Genomic DNA, 17931 nt, shown 5'->3' on the forward strand with positions numbered 1-17931 from the left:
CGCAGGTGACGTCTATTCCTTGAAAGTCCAGAATATTCGATTAAGCATTACGGTTTTAATTGCTGTTTACAGTCAGCACATGAACTTGTGTGTTAAAGAGTACGAGAAGAACTTACTAAATCTCCAGGGGCGAGATCTGATCAAGCGCATAGAGCCAGTTTCCACCCTGCTCTTCTTTTTCAAGCCTATAATTCATTAGGTTAGTATCATAAACCTTAGAAGCACCTTCATAACAAGGGGAACGAACCAGTCATAAGGCCAAAGGATCAGATGTCCCTGGACCTTATTCAACAATTCCTCCGATCGCTCATTGTCCATAATCTCATCAGTCGCAAGGAACTCCCGTTTCGAGCCAAGAGTCGTCGCTCTTCGTCTTCGCTTCCGTGATAGTGTTGCGTTGCGATTCAAAGCGTCCGAGTAGTCAACAAGCGGCGGGTTGGATCGCGACTTCTCAAGGTCGTCGGCACTTGTTCCATGGTCATGTGTCTTTTCATCGATAGGCTCTTGGTCGTGGGAAGACTTCTCGTCTGGGGACTGAGACCCCTTTTTGTCAACGAGTTCAGTGCAAGGCTGAGGAGGTTTGGCGGGTGTAGCTGCTTCTAGAGCGGGAGGACCACTTGCTCGCTGCGGCGGCTGGAATGCTTTCGCGCTGTTCTGGCTTTGCATCTCTGCAAAGCGCTCGCCATACGCGGCGTATTCCTTGTAATCCTTCCAGGACTTCACCTCACTGTCTGGCATACAGCGGAACACGCTCCGATAGATCTTGGTGTTCTTCTCAGCAACAGCTTGCCAGGTGTCCAGGTAAAAAATATCAGTTACTGGGTCTCTCATGCAGTCCTTGTCCACGAAGATGTGCTTCAATTCTGACGAAAGAGGCTGTGAGTATTTAGCAGCATCGTGCTTTTCTTTCGAGCCAAGCGCAGCACCACTATGACTGCTCTCAGCGTCAACGTTCGATGCCGAGCTTGGACGCAGAGCACCGGGTAGTCCTTCTATGATAGGATACAATGCTGATCCCGTCTCCGGGGAAGCTGGAGCTGGCTGTTCTTGCGACTCCTCGTTGGAAGCAACTTGTAGGGACTTCGGCTGTTCCGCCTGCTTGGGTTGCTGAAGACTGCCCTTTCCTTCAGTCGAGATGGGCGATATCAAAACTTCCTTGCGGCTGTCGACAAACTTGGAATCGCGTGCGTCCCCTAGCCCGGCTTGTGTAGCAGAGTTTAGGCGGTCAGGTCCGTCACCATCGACATCCTTCCTATGCTCGGCATTTTGAGTGACTCTCGCATCGGTGGTCATCTTCTTGCTAGTTTTGAGATTCGGGTTGTTGCCTTGCTCCCAATCGATGTCGTGGTTGAAACTATGCATGTCTTCGGACCGAGAAAGGAACTCATCTTGCATACGATGGCGACGCTCAATCATATCCCTTTCGTCCTGCTTTTCCATCATTATAGCCTCAGTTTCAGCATCTTCCCTGGCTTCTGGAGCTTTGGAGTTCTCCGCCATTTCGAACATTTGCTTCTCTTCTTCAGCAGCAATGTCATGCTCCAACAATTCATCGACGTCAATTCCCAGATGCTCTCTCATAAGGCGCATACGAAGGGTATGCGGGAACCGTCCAACAAGGTAAGGCTGGCCATTCATGGTAGACCAGATCATATTCGTATCACGCACGACTGCCGCTACCTCTGAATCCCGCGAGCCAAGCATAGACCGCTCATTGATGTTGGCAGACCCAATAATCGCAGCTCGATCATCCACCACCATGCACTTGGCATGGATATAGAGCTGCTCCGTGACAAGCTGGCTTTGGTCACCGATCTTGCCCCAAGTTCGAAGACTGAAAAATTGGATGTAATTTTCAGGCTCAATACCTAGAGCACGGAGCCGCCCGAATATCGAAGTCTCTCCACGGCAAATGCTTCGATATTGACATTGCATGATAAGGCGGACACTCGTTCCACCTTCGCTATCCACGGTATTCTGGAACCCGGGCATCAGTGGAATGATGATGACAGCGCGCCATGTTTCACCATTCTTGGCTGCTCGGGTAATCCGTTCCACCAGAGCATCCCCAATGAGGTTTTCAATCTTCCTGCCGTCGATCTCGCATGTACTGACGAAGAACTGATTCTCGATGTAAACAAAATGCTCAGATTCTTCGATCAGCTTAACGTAGGCATTCATAATACTGTGTTCCGTAACATCAGGTGTTCCAGTCGACCACATGCTACTAGAGCGCAAGATCTGGACTTCGCTAGATCCGTCCAGCCCAAGGGCTTCTAAATCCCTGGGGTCGAAATCTGGTGGGGGTAACAGGAAGGGGGTCGGGCGAGTCGGTTTTCGCTGTCGTAGGATGTAGTTCCATCGTTGCACGAAATGCCGGGTGAGATCTCGGGCGGGTTGGCCGACAACATGCATCGAAATATCGTGCCACGGCATTCTAGGTATCGTATTACGGTCATACATCTCTTCGTACGGCTTGTCGAGCTCGTAGAAATCTTGAATACGCGGGTTAGAATAGTCCTTCCCGGGCCAGAGTTGAGAGTGATCTGCATCCTTGGGCATATCAGCAGCCTCAAAGCCCGTCGGTTTGTCGTCTGTAAGCTGGTGTTGGGGGGTATCCCATCTTCCAAAGCACAGGTCAATTCCACCAACGAAAGCCAAAGTATGATCGATGATGCACAGCTTCTCGTGGTGAGCCCAGAAGAATGTGTTCTGCCGGAACTGGTTGGGGGATCTCTGCACGAAGACGTTCGGGTGCAGATCCAAAAGAGAGAACTTGGAGTATTCTGAGTCGATTGGGATAGCAGAGTTGATGTTTCGGTACATGATGACAAAAATCTTCACCCCTTCGCGGGCCTTGCGCTGCAGAAGACGATCCAAACGCCATTTCTGACTGATCGCCGCGGGCCGCCGCATGTAGAGCTCGGGACTCAGCCACCAGTCGTGAATGTAGATAACATCCTTTGCCTGGTTGATCGCTCGCGAAACCATCCACATGTGATCACGCCCATCGACAAGCCACTGTGCGAAACATTTGTGACGGACGGGAGCAAAACTGTCAAAGCGATTTGGTTTGGCCCATGGAGTGTTACTCACCATGAACCGGATTGAGTCCTCGAACTGGGTTAGCTGACGTTCATTTCTGGCCAGCAGTCTCATCTTTCGCTCCGAGTTCTCAAGTCTCAGGGTGTGATGTTGCGGATGTCTCGCTGATTCTTTTGCAGACTTGGCCAGTTCCTTCGCTTTCTGATTCCGCAAACTAATCTTTTGTGTTTGCATCTTAAAGAAGGGATCAACCAGGAAAACATCGTAGATATTCATCTCTTCGGGTGAGTCGACGCAAACTACGTAACTGTGTCTCACTAGGAACCATTTAGGAGAATGGCGTTTCTTCACCATGGCTGGCGTCAGAGCCCGGCGGAAATCCAAGCCCTTGGACGATTGAATGATCAAGAAACCTTCTTTGCCGTGATAACTGCCTTCGGCTGCGAGACGTACGCCCAATGCCGATAACTCCAGGAACTTGCATAGACGGTTACTGTCTGGCCTAAAAATTAGGAACCGGATCATCTTCTGAAGATAAGCCTCGAGTTTTTTCCGCTGTTTTTCTGGATAAGATTCCTTCTTATTGACAGGGCATGCTTCCGCTGCACCTGATGCTGCTGCGTTCTCACCCTCCTGCGGGTTTGTGGCGTTGGACTTTTTGCGGGATAAGGCAGCGGATGACCGTCGGGATGACTGTTGTTGATTTTGTTTCTTCTTCTTCCCACTCCTCTCATTACCACTAGTTGCATTGGCTTCTGTCTCGTAGCCAACTTCATCCTCTTCATCCTCCATCTCACTTTCCAGTCCACGAACTCCACGCAAATAGGGAAACGCGCTCCGGGGGAAACGTGGGAGACGTGTATGCCCCCCTTCGGGATTCCGTAGTTGAATATATTTCTGAGTTCCGAAGTGAAGCTTGTATTTCAGATGCAAATTGGCGAGGTCTCGCAGAGTTCGATGGATGATCCATTTCATTCGCGTCATGCCGCTGCCATATTCGAGTTCGATCCGGAAAACCAAATGACGGTCACCTGAATTGGAATCGATACGGCTATCTGTAACGCGGACCTTAAGCTGTTCCAGGAGGATTGGAATGCGCTTGCTACCGTGTTCGTCTCGTTGAAACATGCTAGCCAAAATTAGGGCGGCCGGCACCCCAGAGGTTAGCTCTGCTAGCAGTTCCGCTGATTTGGCATGGTCAACCGTGTTGTCGGCCTTGCGACGCTGTCCGATGAGCTTCAATCCGGCCTTGATTTGCTTCCATCTTTGAGTGCTAAGACTAGAGCCACGGTCACCACGATTGCGCCGGCGTGCCGCAAGGGTTTCTGAGTTTTCCGAGGGACCCGTCAATCCGGCGAATCGCCTCAGGTTACCTGACCGTCTTTCCTCTTGGTTTGCACCCTGTCCGTAGCTTAAACCACGAGCGTTGGCGAGCCAGGCGCTTCGTCGTCTCATGGCGCGGTTCCTGTTAAGACGGTCACGTCCCTCATCCTCCGACACACCCTCGCGCTGCTGGTGAATATCAGCAGCACTTGCTCTTCGAGGAAAGAAGTTGTGGCGGTAGTTCTCGAAAGGAGTAAAAGAACCATGTCGATGAAACGAAGGCCGACTCGTTCGAGGCGTCGTAGGAGCTGTTCCAGGGGCTGAATCAACCTCCTGTGGCTGCTGTCGGCGGCGCGGTTGCTTCTTCTTTTTCTGCAAGCGGGTGCGCTGCTCTCCAGCACTTTCCTCCGCATCTGCATCAATATCACTTCCTTCTTCCTCCAATGTGTCTGGGAACCGAAATTCCCCTCTTTCAGAAGCTGGAGTTGCTAAATCCCCGACCATGGTTCGAGAATCGCCGATAGTAGCACCACTGGGTGAACGAGAGTGTGAGGTAAAGGGCGGCGAAGCCGCGAAGGCTTTCAATTTCGTAAAAATCGACTGCTTTCCCTTCGTTGTCGGATCCGCATCATCGCCTAATAAAGATGAGGGCCTGGAGTGGGGTAGCTCTGATGGGAGTTCATTATCGGAGGCGTCACGAGTGAATTGCACGCTTGGACGACGGGATGAAACAGCATTCCCGGGTAATGATGAATGATGTCTGTGTCCGGGTACTTGCTGCAGGCAATCGCCCGAGTGGTTTGGCGGTCGAGTCTTCAATGGCTCGGACCTTTCCCCCAGGGTGCTCGCTGCCATGTCCAAACGGTCAACCTCTCCATTCTCGTCGTTCTCTTTGATGATTCCGCTGTCTCCCCCATCGTGTTCAGTAATCCCATCCCGTTCCATAATATTTTTGGCCGATGCAGGACGGCTTTTGGCGTCAGTTGGAAGAGACGGCACTGGCGATGTTACTCCGGGGGCATTGGAATTCGAAAGCGGCAATGGATCTGGCCTTTTCATATCCGACCGGCGGACAGAGGATTCAGAATTCGTCATAATTGACGAGTCGGTCATGATTCTAAACAAAGAGTATAAGAGATTAGCATTCTAATGCTGTGAACATGCGGTAGTAGCGTTCATGATGTAGCACTGCAGATTACCCCGTACGGATAAGTCGAAGGGGGAAAAACCAACGAACATGCGGATCACAAGAGACCTCTGCTGACCAAGACCTTCTTCTCTCCTTGCTTTTCTATACTATCATTATATCCTGCAGAGAAAAGGGGGAGATATCGAGTGTCTTCGATTGAAGAAAGTGCATCAGGAGGAGGACAATTAGTCGTGATGGTAAAAATGGAGGCTCGAAAGGAGATGTTGTTTCAACGCCGTTCCTTGCCGCAGTGGAGCTGCACTAGGAATCAATGCACGGAAGGCCCGCTTTGGCAGTTGTTATGAGTTATTAGGGAGGATGGACAGAGAGAAATATATAAAAAGATGATAGGACAAGAGAGAGAGAGAGAAAGGGGTTGTCAATAAGCTGACAGACCTGAAAAGCCAAGATCTGTCATATCGAGCACACTACAGTACGTAGTGTATGAGACGTTGTTTCTTCCTGGGGCATACACACGTGGTTCAGGCAGCAAAGCCACGTGGTTGCATAGCCCTGAGTGCATAGAGCTACATAAATACTGTGCAGTTGAATTAGAGCGAATTGCGAAGAATAGCGTCGGGCATTCAATTGCTGTACCTTACCGTACCATACCATACAGTACCGTCCGCTATCGGCTTCTCCAACGGCCGAGCGGGGAATCAACACTACAAGTACTGCTGCTCACTTCTTCAGACCTCCGGCCTCAATAGAAAAAAGGAAGAGACTAAAAAAAAAAAAAGCAAAATAATCCAACATAATGGCAGACACAGACCCCCTCAAGACCTTCGATTCTACTTCCATCTCCGCTCCCCCGCAAATATCCGAAAAGTCCTATCCCATCGCTGGCATCCTCACCACCGTCTTCGGTCTCGATGAACTCCCTCCTCAGACGACCGATGTGGCCTGTCTGTGGCTTCTGCACCCGAGACTGGCCACCAAGGATCGCATGACGGGTATTGCGCAGTCAGCAATCGCAGACTGGAACCAAAAGATTGCAGGCTCACAGCAACCCGCTAAGGGACTGATTGCCGTCTCTTTTGACCAGAGGAATCATGGGACGAGATTGGTAGATACGCAAGGCAATGAATCATGGAAGAAGGGCAATCCTCGTCATGCACAAGATATGTTCTCCATTTTTCGTGAGTGGTTCTTACAGTTCTACTCTGAGGAATAGTACTAATGTGAGCGACAGAGGGTACGGCGCGTGATACCTCGGTGCTAATGGACTACCTCCCGTCATTCGTCTTTCCTAAATCGGACCGCAAGATCGTCGGGAATCTGGTGCTAGGTGTTTCCCTCGGAGGCCATGCGACATGGAGCTGCCTACTACACGAACCCCGAGTCAGCGCTGGTGTCGTGGTCATTGGCTGCCCCGACTATGTTAACCTCATGGCAGACCGTGCGCGACTATCCAAGCTACCGGAATGGACCAACACTGACCCTGCGGGCTCCCAGTTCTTGGGATCAGAGGCATTCCCCACGTCCCTCTTAGATACTGTTTCTAAATACGACCCGGCAAGTTTGTTCCTCAGCCATACCAGCGTCAAGTCCACGGCCCCCGGACCCCGGCGTGAGGGCCCCCTCCCGGAACCAACCGAATCGGAGAAGGAAGCGTTGCGTCGGCTATTGACCCATACCATCGCCGGTAAGAAAATCCTCAACTTGTCCGGAGGAGCGGACAAGCTGGTACCATACCATCGGGGGGAGGTTTTCCTTGGCTGGTTGAAGAAGGCCATTAGTCCCGATGGTTGGTTCGCGGATGGCGCAGTCTCCCTGGAAGACGTTATCGATGAGAATGCCGGACACGAAGTCACCCCGAAGATGGTTGACGAGGCTGTTCGTTTTATTAGCGAGACTCTGGCAGCCAGCAATGACGGCTCGAAGAGCTCTGGTTCGGTACGGGAGTCTAAGATCTAATGTAGATATGGCCAGTACAAGAGTCATGATAGCGTATATAGAAAATAACATCCATGTACAATGCCTGCGAGAAATATAATGCATGAAGATTTTCGGCGACGCTCCATCACGCTAATCGTAGACTCGACTACTCTTCGGGAAAGGGACAAAGAACAGTAGAACAATGCTCTTTTATGGTATCTTTTGAATCGTTAGAAATGGCATTAAGAACCTTGCCAAGCGTCGCAAGAGGTTCTTTCCCAAGATACACAAGGTCATTATGACCGATCCGAGACTCCCAGTTTTCGAATTTTTTAAGATTCCCATTTCTTTTTTTTCTGAGACAAAAACGGAAGAAAATAATTGACCTTTCATCACAAGACCGACCCTGTCTGTTTCTCATCATTTCCATGCTTAAGCCACAAGCTCAACAACACCACCAGCCTCCTTAATCTTCTGCTCGGCATCCCGGGAGAAGTAGCGGGCACGGACAACGATCGGGATCTCAGGAACACGGCCCTTGCCGAGGACCTTCGAGTAACCGAGGGGAAGGAGGTCGATGACGGGGGCGGTGTCGGTCTTTTGGCCGCTAACGTAGGCGTCACGCTTCTCAGCAGGGACGAGGGTCCAGAGCTGTATTAAAATCCCATCAGCCAAAATGTCCAAATACCGCTTTTCCGTTCCATTGTTTCCCAAGTTCCATCCAAACTCCTTTCCATTCTTGCATCATCCTATTTTCCGTAGATTGATCCTTCGTCACTCCGTCAAATATGCGCCGTTTATCCGCCATCAATTTCCGCCAGTCGTATCCTCCAGGTGTAAACGAATTCTATTCCACGTACCTTGTCGAGGTTGATAGTGGGCTTCCAGAACTGCTGGTTGGTCTTGTGGAAGTATCTCATACCAACCTTACCGAAGTAACCGGGATGGTACTTGTCCAAGTTGGTGCGGTGGTGGTGCTGACCACCGGCCATACCGCGACCACCGGGATGCTTGCGGTGCTTGCCAATGCGACCGTAACCGGCCGACACATGACCGCGGCTAAAGTAGAAAGATTCCCATGTTAGTTGTAACTGTCCATAATTTCCCCTTGTGCCTTGATATCGTTTGAACGGTGTCGCATGCAAGCCCGGAATGAACGGGGAAAGTTGAAAAACGTTTCGATCGATCCGGACGATTCGTGGCCAAGGGATAAGGGACAAGGACTCTCGACTCACGACTTTCTTGTCTTCGAGAAACGGGTAGGCATCTTGTCGGCAGTGCTGAGCTCGACAAGACCGGTCTGAGTGGTTGGCGATGGGTAACAAAAGTTGCTCGCTCAGATGTTGAAATCAAGGCTGCCGGGCTAGAGTGTGCGCTAATCCGGTTCGCTTGCCCTGCGGATAGGGTTCTAGCCCTTGAGATTCCTTGGCATCCGTTCCGATAATCACGTGACACCCCGCCCTACAATACTCCCCTAAAGAGTAAATATGATGTTACGAAACATACGAACTTCATCACAAAAAGATTTTTTCGTAATTCAAAATTTACCATTCCAGGGGTGGGTAACTGTACATTTACTCATCTCATCGCGCTGCGAAGAACTCAGAGAGTTCTTTTGTTGTGACATCCGCGGTCTTTCGACTGGCACCGGCGACCATGCTCTGCCTGATCCATGCAGGCAATTTTCCTTGTATACGAGGCAATTCATACCTCCTGTCAATTAGAATAATGGCTGCATAATCATTCAGATGTCTGATAGCTCGCCCAATGCATTGATTCACAGCACGCATGCATGCGTTCTCGTAAAAGTCTCTCCCGGCTGCTTTTGCAAGAGATTTTTTGTTCTCTTCCGATCCCGAGCCCTGACTGTGCGCTTTCTGTTCGACATACTGAATTTTCGCCTGCCAAACTGCGCTGCGGATATTGGGGAATGGTAGACCTACCATCAACACACCCCGACCCAATCTGTCGGAGAAGTTGATACCTTCAGACAATTTTCCACCAACGACGGAAAGGAGCAAAGCGCCCGATCCCGACTGGATAGTCTCCGTATATTGCTGGAGAAGCTCCTCTGTCTTAGCTGTTGCTTCCCGGGTTTCGTACAAAATAGGTTTCTTCTGTTCGATAAGACCGAGTATTGTCTGCGTCTTGTTTTCTAGGGTGGGCTTTTTCCATGTGTTCAGGACCCGGGTTAGGTAATCATAGCTAGGGAAGAATGCGACAACGCCATCCGGAATAGCATGGCATAAGGAAGCTATTGTTTGCCCAAGATCTATGATCTGATTGTAGCAAAGCGGGCCCATTAGCTTAGGATGACTCGAATAACTTGTTGAAGAAGGTTTACCATCTTTTCGGAGCCCCGTGCCTCATAAGTAAAGTCAAATTCTGAGCCCTGGATTCCTCTGAGCAGTGATTGTGTAGTGAGGTTCTCTGCTGGAATTACATGGCCATAGCTAAATGTGCTTAATCGACTGGACGGTAGATAAGAAAACAAGTGATGCATGTAGTCTGTCATCTGCAGGCGCATTAGCTAAAAGCCAGTATATGAATCTTAGGAACTGGCACTATATGACTTACAGGTGACATTGTCCCACCCGCCAAGATTACTGCCCTAGCATCTTCAACGATCTCACGGAAATGATTCGTTGGATCGAGAAGCATATACTTCAGTTGAATATCGTCTTGGTTTTTCACGTAGAACAGTCTCCCTTCAGCAGAAGGGTTCATGAGCGGTAAAAGGAAGCTTTGTACATAAAACAGGACGGGTGTTGTGGGCCTGTCTTTTGATTGAGGGTTGTCTTTCTCTTGGGAGAATTCAACGTATCCGTCAACCTTTCTTGCTAGCTTACTTTCCTGTAAATAGCGAGATAATTTATACGGGTTGATCTGGTCCACTCCTTTCCCGGCCATGAGATCCGAAGCTTGTACCGAGCCTTCAACTGACTGCTTATTTTCTTTTATTGGTTTAAGATGATCCGCAATCGAGTTGACAAGCCTGATGACTTGAGCAACATAGCTTCGGTTCTTGCCTTTCAGGCGGTTCTTGAACTTTCGTGCATATGTGGTCAACTGGAAAATGGAAGTCTGGAGTTGAGAGAGCGTGACCGTGACAGAGTGGATGCCGGCGATGGCGTCCATCAAGTTATGAGCCTCATCAATGATAATAACATGGTCTTTGATGGAAAGATTCAGGGCTTCCCTAGCCGATCTTTGAAGCAGCAATGGATATGGAAGGGTCACAATCTTCGTCCCTCGGTGAAATTATTAGTAAATGCAAATCTTGAGAGTGAATAATGAATGACCAACCTCACTGTGCTTAATGACCGAGCGAGATGCATAGTATGCGCATATACCGACCTGCTTGCCAACTTTCCCTATATCTTCAATGTCTTTGATCGTTGCTAATGCATGGTCCCGGAAGTTCAGAGTCAAAGCTTCATCCTCCTTTGTCGGCAAGTAGGGACATTTGTGCTCGGCTGCCACACCAGGTTGTTGAAGCTCTAAGCAGCGCTCATTGATCGCGGTTGCATTTCCTAAGGCAGCTACTCGAGGATTGATACAGAGGTTCTTTCGAGAGCCAAGAGAAATGTGCTTGATCCGTTCCTCGAGCTCATCCTCATCTGTGTTACCTGTCCGGAGTTCCTTCGGTAGACTCGACGGTATTGTAACACGCTTCAGCTCACTTGCAAACTGGGACAGCTGTGAATGCGTCCTGGAACAGAAAAATATCTTTATTTCTTCATCCCCATCATCTTGATCGTCCTTGTCCTGAGACGAGTATCTGCCTTTGAAGCGCTCCAAAAGCGCCATGGTGCTCGTAGAAAGGCCATCGAAGCCGCCGGTGCCTTTCCCGGGCGCTCGTTGCTCTTCGTTCTCGCTGTCATATTCATCGAGGGCAAATTGGTTATCATCTTGCGGTTTCGATTCAATAGAAATGTCAATTCTCTAGTTGGGTGGTCAGTGTGCTGTCTCTGACATAAATCCAGATATGCAACACACCTGCTTTTTTCGAGGTCTCTCTGTATGTTCAGCAGTAGACCTTTGCTTCTCCTCTTCCAACTTGGTCTTTGCCAGACGCGCTTCAAAGTATTTTCTCTTTTCTGAAATAGCACGACTGGATTCGCGTTTCGCAAACTCCAGCATCCATTCCGGTTCACCATCATCACCTGGAAGCCCAATAAGCACTTGCAATGCAGCAATTTCTAAGCGATGTATTCTCACACGTGGTGTTATCCACTGTTTCTTGAAATTCCTTGCGCTTGTGGTCTCGTAGCCAAGTCAACGCGCCGCATATCAAACTAAGGGATTTTCCCTGGGAGGTTTAGCCTTTTCTTTTTTTCTTTTTTTTTTTTTCGCCTTCCTTCTCCTTTGGAATGCACAAAACTTACAGTGCCTATTACCAATTACGTCAGAGAGAACTAATGCAAGAACGTTGGGCAATCATGCTAGGCTTACCCGTAGGGGATTCAAAAATGGCTACCTTGCCTTCCTCCAGAGACGAATAGAGAGACCGCATAAATTGTAATTGGATCTCATAGGGCGTGTATGGATGATGGAAATCCTCCGGTTGGAGAGCCATAATGCCGGAAATGATATCCTTAGCTCTTGTTCCTCCCGTGTTATCTATGCATAGGAATGAATCTTTCTTAGCGTTATTGCCCTATAGACCCGATCATGCCCATCGCCCGACGGCGATTTTTTACCGGCGTAAATCCACGAAATTTGAATGGCGGAACAAACCTACCCCAAAGCCTGGAATTCCTAGTCAGTTGCACAACGACCCATATTTACGAATCTGTTCCCGTGCATAGGAATGGACATCGGTGGACGGGAGGAATGCCTATCAAAGTAACCCCGTTGTTAGCATAGTCTATCAGAATGCTCCGTGCTACTAGTCAGTGCTCCGTGAACATGAACCTATACGAGTACGAAGCACCGGAGGAACTGCTGATCGTCATAGCCCATAGGATTCTGGAAATGTTCTAAGGTAAGACGGCAAGGCGCGATCGGGATACTCACTTGGGCCCTGATTCAGACCGATTGGACAAGTATCTATTCTAAGTCAACTGGAGTACTTGATCTCCCTTTTGTGCCTGGTTTACGATTCAGAGAAGGCGGAAGAGATAAGACAGGTGTTTCTAGGCGGTGTGATAATACCACTGTACCCATACTGTAACGACCCCTGACAAGAATTAATTACCACCAGGGCCCGGTTAGGCTCCGTTTTAAGAGGGTCCATTGTCTATAATTCACATAATTCCACAGGCTTCTTTTTTATTATTATCATCGCCTCCGTCCAGGCGCCAAAAAACCAACAGTGGACATACCATAGTAGTACGGAGTAGAGTTCTTAATTGTACTAATAGGGTATTTGTATGTATTCTCCTGAAATGCATGAGATGTTTCTCTTTAAGCCGCTTCCTGCAAACCCCGCGCTGCGCTTGCATCGATACTCTTGTACATACTCTTATTTACTACTACTAAGCGCTCTGGATGTTTGTTATTTCTATGATTATGAGTGTGACTGAAAAGATTGCGATTTCCCTCTGCTAATTTCTATCACTTTTTATGGTGTGGAATAGTTTCTCCAAAAAGAGCATGTGATCTGGGTGGTCCTTTTTTACTATCCTTGAGTTATTATCGCGCAAGATTCTTTCCTACCTTTTTTTTCTGGTGGAGGATCGATTTATCACCGTCCTGGGCTGTTCAATTGCCATAGTTCCATTTCTTTCCTTCCTAGCAGGTTCCTTTCTCACAATTGACTTTCAATCCCTTTGGTACTTTTTCCTTATTAGATTCCCCCCGGGCTCCTCCTGCCGAACCATCAGCTATTGGGAACCGAAGAGCCCCCAATAATCAAGACAGCACCGGACTTAAAAGAGCGGAAAGGAAACCGTGCACGAATTATTCGCTGGGAATTAGTCCAGAAAAAAAACAACAACAACGACGACGACGACAACAACGGAAAGAAGCAAAAGAACAAGCAATAAACCGTCCACGCGAACAGCGATTTGCTGCCTACAATGATGAACAGACCGCCGCAAGGTCGTGGTCAACCACGGCTTGGTGCTACATGGTATCCAGGGGGTCAGGATGACTTTTACATGCCGGAAGTCATATCCCCCTCCCCACAAAGGTACGTCGTGATTTTTGGTTGTGACTGATCACTTTAATGATTTGCCTTCATGGAGCGGCTTATCTTAAGGTGGTGTGGATGTTGCTAACCTTCTCCTCTTGGATCTCTTTCTAGGGTCATGCCTGAAGTGCCTCAGACCATGCAACACAGCATCGCCCATCTCGAACACGAAGCGCGCAACCCGCACCGCAGTCAGTACGGTCAAGTACAATACGACCGGGCGCAGTATCCTCAGCGGACTTCTTCCGCCGCGGCCGTCGTCCACGGACCTCAGTCATCTTCAGGTTACGATGCTGGTGCCTATGAACAGTCTGTTGTCTATGACACCATGGACCAGCCCAATTTTTCCCCGTTCCCCGTTCTGCGCAACCCGCCGCCAAATGTCCCTCCCACAGACGAGCAGAGAGAGGCCAGTCTAGAGACTGCTAGGATGGCTGTTCTGTCTTCGAACGACCCGGAGATGCAGTTGGCCTGGGCACAGGACTCGCTGGCGTATGTTGAGGCTGCAACGCAGAATGAAGCCCGTCTGGCGCTAGTTCAACCTCCACGACCCCAGACTCCACCGGTGGAGCATCAGCTCAAGAACGATGCGATGAACATTGTGCGGTTCTTGGCGGACCAGTTCCACCCCAAGGCTGATTTTATCCGAGGCATGTGGCGTGAATTTGGCAAGTTTGGCTTTGCTGTGGACAAAAAAGAGGCATTCCGCGCCTACTCACGAGCAGCAGAGAAGGGTTACGCCAGGGCCGAGTATAGGATTGGGATGCAATTTGAAAGTGCAGGCGAACCTGAAAAGGCTATTCGGCATTACAGAAAAGGTGTCAATCTGGGTGATTCTGCTTCATACTACGTATGCGCCCCGTACTCGACGGTATTTCGAAACCGATGATTGCTAACTCATTGTCTGAACAGCGCCTTGGTATGATGATGCTTCTTGGTCAGCATGGCCAACCACAAGACTACCAGATGGGCCTGGAATACATTCACTATGCTGCGGAGTCCTGTGACGAGAACGCCCCTCAGGGAGCCTATGTGCGTAACCTTTGCATCTTGTCTCCGTTCCGAATTTTAGACTGACCATGTTTATGTATAGGTTTATGGTATGCTTTTGGCGCGAGAATTGAACCAAGTGAGCGTTCCTGAGCAGTTCCTTCCTCTCGATCTTAATGCTTCTCGTGTCAATATTGAAAAGGCCGCATATCACGGATTCGCCAAAGCCCAAGTGAAGATTGGCGCCGCGTACGAGCTGTGTCAGCTCGGTTGTGACTTCAATCCTGCATTATCCTTGCATTATAATGCCCTGGCTGCCCGTCAAGGTGAACCCGAAGCGGAGATGGCAATCAGCAAGTGGTTCCTTTGCGGACACGAGGGAGTATTCGAAAAGAATGACGAGTTGGCTTTCCAGTACGCCCAACGCGCCGCCCAGAGCGGTTTCCCTACTGCCGAATTCGCATTGGGATATTTTTACGAAGTTGGAATTTTTGTACCTGTGGACATTAAGGAGGCCAGAAGCTGGTACTCTAAAGCCGCAGCAAGTGGAAACAAAGACGCGACAAACCGGATCGATAGTATTTCTCGGTCCAAGACGTTGTCCAAGAAGGATCACGAAAAGGTCGCTATCGCAAGGATTAAATCCCGGTACGGATCTCAGCGACCCGGCAATCTAGGGTCAACACCAGAAAACATCGAAATGCCTGATCCCTCGATAATGAGTCTTTCTGACAACAACCCTGCTCCATCTGCGGCACCTTACCCCGACAGGCCAAGCTCCAGGGCTCGGCCTCCCTATGGAGTCGCGATGCCGGATCCCCGGCCAAGCTCTGCATTCACGATCAACCCCAACATTCGCGCCAATGCGCCCCCTTACAACCGAGCTGCATCCTATGGAGCAGGGCCTATGGGCCAACGTCATCCAAGTGGCACCAAAACACCAACCACCACCACCGCTCCCACGAGCCCATCGAGTATGCGCAGCCCTTCTGCCGCGCCTAAACTCGACGTCGGCTATTCGGCGCCTTTGGAATCCCCGGGGGCTGACCCTCGCCGCCGGCCTCCGCGTCTTGATGGGGGTCCTGACCGGAAGCCTGCAAGAACCCCTGTTTCTCCTCCCTCGCAGGGCTCCGTGGCTTCCCCTCGACCAGCTGTATCATCGCCTTCTGCTGCTTCCTTTTCGTCGCAGTCCGTCCAAACGCCACCCAGAGAATCTGCGCCGTCCACACCTAAGCCGCCGGCTTCCTCTTCTTCGATCACGGCAAACCAGAAGCCTGGATTGCCAGGCAAAGGTCCCAAGACGTTCGAAGAGATGGGAGTTCCTACTATCCAAAAGGACAACGATTGCGTAAGTTTACTGCTTATCTTAAACTCCCAGTAACAGAAATACTAACTTCAATACAGATTATCATGTGATACCCAGGCCACTTTTGCATTCGGCATGTTTCCTTTCATACTTATTTCATTGTAATTGGCATTTCGGGAAGAAAAAAAGAACATTTTGTCTTGATTTTTGATTTATCTTCTCATTCTTGGAAGGGCTTGTTGACGACCTGCATAGGAAAGGCGTGTGTTGACGGTTGTTGTCCTTCTAGGGTTGTTATTCGACCTTACATCTTTGAAATAGAGCGTTCTGTTTACCTTTTTAATCTTTATGATCCTATATTCTGTGTGCAATAATTAAAATGTTATCCCAGAGACGGTGTCATTATTATACATAACAGTTGGAGGAGGGTTACTCACGTGATGGGGGTAGAGGGTCCTATACTCTAACGTAAACACCATCACCAGCAGTGGCACCAACCAGTTACAACAACAACTATTCGCCCCATTTCAGCAATCACTCGTCACTCTTATCTCTTCCAGTGGGATTCGTTTGTCTTCTCACATCCATCACCCTGGATATGTCGCAAAAGAAGGGGAAGGCAGACAAAAAGCCTTGTAACGATGGTGGGCTTCAATGAGCGAGCAGACCTGGTATTATGGCCGGCTGATATCAGGAACAGATGGCGCTGCGTTGATTCTCGACTATCTTCGTAAGTTTGTCGTTCTTTATTGTACCTACAGATTCTTATAGATACCCGTCGACTAACATGGGTCCAATGAGGTTCGGTAGGGAAGCAAAAGTATGTTTTACCTTACTGCCTCAAATTTGTCTCCTACGCCGTCTCCTATACAGTAACCATCTAATATTTTAGAGCAGTCGCCCGTATTCGGTGCGTTTCCCTCGAAGTTGCTCACAAGAGAGATGCTAATTCCCATGTTTGTTTTTATTCTATACAGGCGATTGATATATCGTCAAATTTGCACAACAAGGTCACCAAGGGTAAGCTATGCATATCCATGGTCCAATTCAACTCCGCTGACGGCCCTATTCAAAGCGTATGCCGCAAAAGCCCTACGTGAATTACATCAAAATAAAGAGGTTGAAGGACGGGTAGCTGGCAAGTGGTCGAACCTGACCCTGGTGAAATTTTGAGAGCCAAATACTAATGTCAATCTCTCTTTCATATTAGGGAAACAAACAGTTTACCATGCTCTGCAGGATTCATCTGATGAAGCCACGACCGGAGTCATAGCGAACCTAGACGAGGAAATCAAGCAATTAGAAGAAAACCTTACAACCCTGAAAAATAATGAAAAGAACGCGCGAGCTGAGCTGGTCACTATTCGCTCCAAACCTTTGCTCTCCGAACTCCGACAGGATATCGACCGACTCGAGAAAGAGAAGGACTCAATGCTTGCACGACTGGACGAATTTCACGGACGTGACTCGTCGGTGCAGGTATCACCGAAGGAACAAGCTGAAGTTGAACGAGAATGGAAACGTTGGCAGAAACAGGTAATTGTGCGTCGCCGTATATGCCGTGATATGTGGATGAAATGTTCGGAGGTTGTGTCTGAAGGAATGACTCGTGAGGAGTTATGGGTATGTGCTTCCCCCCCTTCCTTCTATCCGTTCCGGGACTTTTCCCGCAAGGTAGAGATAAGCGTGTTTCTAAAGGTATCGAACAGGAATCCTTGGGACTCGAGGGTGATTGCAAATGGTAGGAACAACGTTGATGCTCGTTTCTCGATATGATGAAGTGATATACAGTATGGAGATGGAGTACATAAAGCCGAGGTATGGATCCCCAAACCCCGCTGTGGCCTGCATTGGCATAGAAGGATTACTCCATATTCTGTATGGAGTATAGAGTGCAAAAGATATCACTAAGACTCTGACAGTGGCAATAGCATTCTTGCTACACAGCAGTCCCACAATGTGACACAATTGTATACTTTGAGAGTACAATACCCGTTTATCAACAGCTGGGAGAATGATCATCCGCCACTAGAGGAGATCCGTTTGAACCGAAAAATTGAATGC

General features: G+C 49.2%; 6 protein-coding genes across 6 annotated transcripts; 3 read left to right on the plus strand and 3 right to left on the minus strand.

Moving 5' to 3' along the window:
- Positions 1–115: 115 nt before the first annotated feature.
- pld3 (phospholipase D) lies at positions 116–5223 on the minus strand (the record flags this gene model as incomplete). The annotated part of the gene is made up of 2 exons (XM_040784134.1): positions 116–185; positions 248–5223. 2 exons carry the CDS (start codon positions 5221–5223, stop codon positions 116–118), a joined length of 5046 nt encoding a protein of 1681 aa, XP_040639981.1.
- Positions 5224–6219: 996 nt separating this feature from the next.
- EURHEDRAFT_530245 (uncharacterized protein) lies at positions 6220–7579 on the plus strand. The gene is made up of 2 exons (XM_040787141.1): positions 6220–6696; positions 6750–7579. The coding sequence occupies exons 1-2, from the start codon at positions 6315–6317 to the stop codon at positions 7472–7474; spliced, it is 1107 nt and encodes a 368-aa protein (XP_040639982.1). The 5' UTR covers positions 6220–6314; the 3' UTR covers positions 7475–7579.
- Positions 7580–7640: 61 nt separating this feature from the next.
- Positions 7641–8752, minus strand: EURHEDRAFT_476914 (60S ribosomal protein uL15). Its single transcript, XM_040785431.1, has 3 exons — positions 8671–8752; positions 8296–8494; positions 7641–8086 (listed from the first exon to the last, which is right to left on the minus strand). Exons 1-3 carry the CDS (start codon positions 8700–8702, stop codon positions 7868–7870), a joined length of 450 nt encoding a protein of 149 aa, XP_040639983.1. The 5' UTR covers positions 8703–8752; the 3' UTR covers positions 7641–7867.
- A 229-nt stretch (positions 8753–8981) lies between these two features.
- On the minus strand, positions 8982–12513 carry chl1 (DNA helicase). Its single transcript, XM_040781625.1, has 10 exons — positions 12455–12513; positions 12180–12275; positions 11891–12058; positions 11824–11828; positions 11657–11747; positions 11435–11601; positions 10742–11380; positions 10013–10678; positions 9780–9950; positions 8982–9714 (listed from the first exon to the last, which is right to left on the minus strand). Exons 3-10 carry the CDS (start codon positions 12012–12014, stop codon positions 9019–9021), a joined length of 2559 nt encoding a protein of 852 aa, XP_040639984.1. The 5' UTR covers positions 12015–12058; positions 12180–12275; positions 12455–12513; the 3' UTR covers positions 8982–9018.
- A 657-nt stretch (positions 12514–13170) lies between these two features.
- Positions 13171–16283, plus strand: EURHEDRAFT_369722 (putative chitin synthase activator (Chs3)). The gene is made up of 5 exons (XM_040778512.1): positions 13171–13571; positions 13686–14421; positions 14484–14603; positions 14665–15909; positions 15966–16283. The coding sequence occupies exons 1-5, from the start codon at positions 13459–13461 to the stop codon at positions 15975–15977; spliced, it is 2226 nt and encodes a 741-aa protein (XP_040639985.1). The 5' UTR covers positions 13171–13458; the 3' UTR covers positions 15978–16283.
- A 1-nt stretch (position 16284) lies between these two features.
- Positions 16285–17749, plus strand: EURHEDRAFT_369509 (putative TBP interacting domain protein). Its single transcript, XM_040778511.1, has 8 exons — positions 16285–16511; positions 16568–16597; positions 16678–16687; positions 16765–16777; positions 16845–16887; positions 16943–17005; positions 17078–17490; positions 17577–17749. Exons 1-8 carry the CDS (start codon positions 16466–16468, stop codon positions 17610–17612), a joined length of 654 nt encoding a protein of 217 aa, XP_040639986.1. The 5' UTR covers positions 16285–16465; the 3' UTR covers positions 17613–17749.
- The last annotated feature ends 182 nt before the right edge of the window (positions 17750–17931 follow it).

This window comes from Aspergillus ruber (assembly GCF_000600275.1).
Source record: "Aspergillus ruber CBS 135680 unplaced genomic scaffold scaffold00009, whole genome shotgun sequence".
NCBI classification, from domain to species: Eukaryota; Fungi; Ascomycota; class Eurotiomycetes; order Eurotiales; family Aspergillaceae; genus Aspergillus; species Aspergillus ruber.

Coding starts and splice junctions, on each gene's coding strand:
- EURHEDRAFT_530245 (XM_040787141.1), top strand. CDS start 6,315: ATGGCAGACACAGACCCCCTCAAGACCTTCGATTCTACTTCCATCTCC. Junction 6,697..6,749: donor AGATATGTTCTCCATTTTTC/GTGAGTGGTTCT, acceptor TGTGAGCGACAG/AGGGTACGGCGCGTGATACC.
- EURHEDRAFT_476914 (XM_040785431.1), bottom strand. CDS start 8,702: ATGCCTACCCGTTTCTCGAAGACAAGAAAGTC. Junction 8,495..8,670: donor TTCTCGAAGACAAGAAAGTC/GTGAGTCGAGAG, acceptor TTTCTACTTTAG/CCGCGGTCATGTGTCGGCCG. Junction 8,087..8,295: donor CCACTATCAACCTCGACAAG/GTACGTGGAATA, acceptor ATTTTAATACAG/CTCTGGACCCTCGTCCCTGC.
- chl1 (XM_040781625.1), bottom strand. CDS start 12,014: ATGGCTCTCCAACCGGAGGATTTCCATCATCCATACACGCCCTATGAG. Junction 11,381..11,434: donor AGAGACCTCGAAAAAAGCAG/GTGTGTTGCATA, acceptor CCACCCAACTAG/AGAATTGACATTTCTATTGA. Junction 10,679..10,741: donor CGGTCATTAAGCACAGTGAG/GTTGGTCATTCA, acceptor CGAGGGACGAAG/ATTGTGACCCTTCCATATCC.
- EURHEDRAFT_369722 (XM_040778512.1), top strand. CDS start 13,459: ATGATGAACAGACCGCCGCAAGGTCGTGGTCAACCACGGCTTGGTGCT. Junction 13,572..13,685: donor ATATCCCCCTCCCCACAAAG/GTACGTCGTGAT, acceptor ATCTCTTTCTAG/GGTCATGCCTGAAGTGCCTC. Junction 14,604..14,664: donor ACGCCCCTCAGGGAGCCTAT/GTGCGTAACCTT, acceptor GTTTATGTATAG/GTTTATGGTATGCTTTTGGC.
- EURHEDRAFT_369509 (XM_040778511.1), top strand. CDS start 16,466: ATGTCGCAAAAGAAGGGGAAGGCAGACAAAAAGCCTTGTAACGATG. Junction 16,888..16,942: donor GCACAACAAGGTCACCAAGG/GTAAGCTATGCA, acceptor CCCTATTCAAAG/CGTATGCCGCAAAAGCCCTA. Junction 17,006..17,077: donor GGTTGAAGGACGGGTAGCTG/GCAAGTGGTCGA, acceptor CTTTCATATTAG/GGAAACAAACAGTTTACCAT.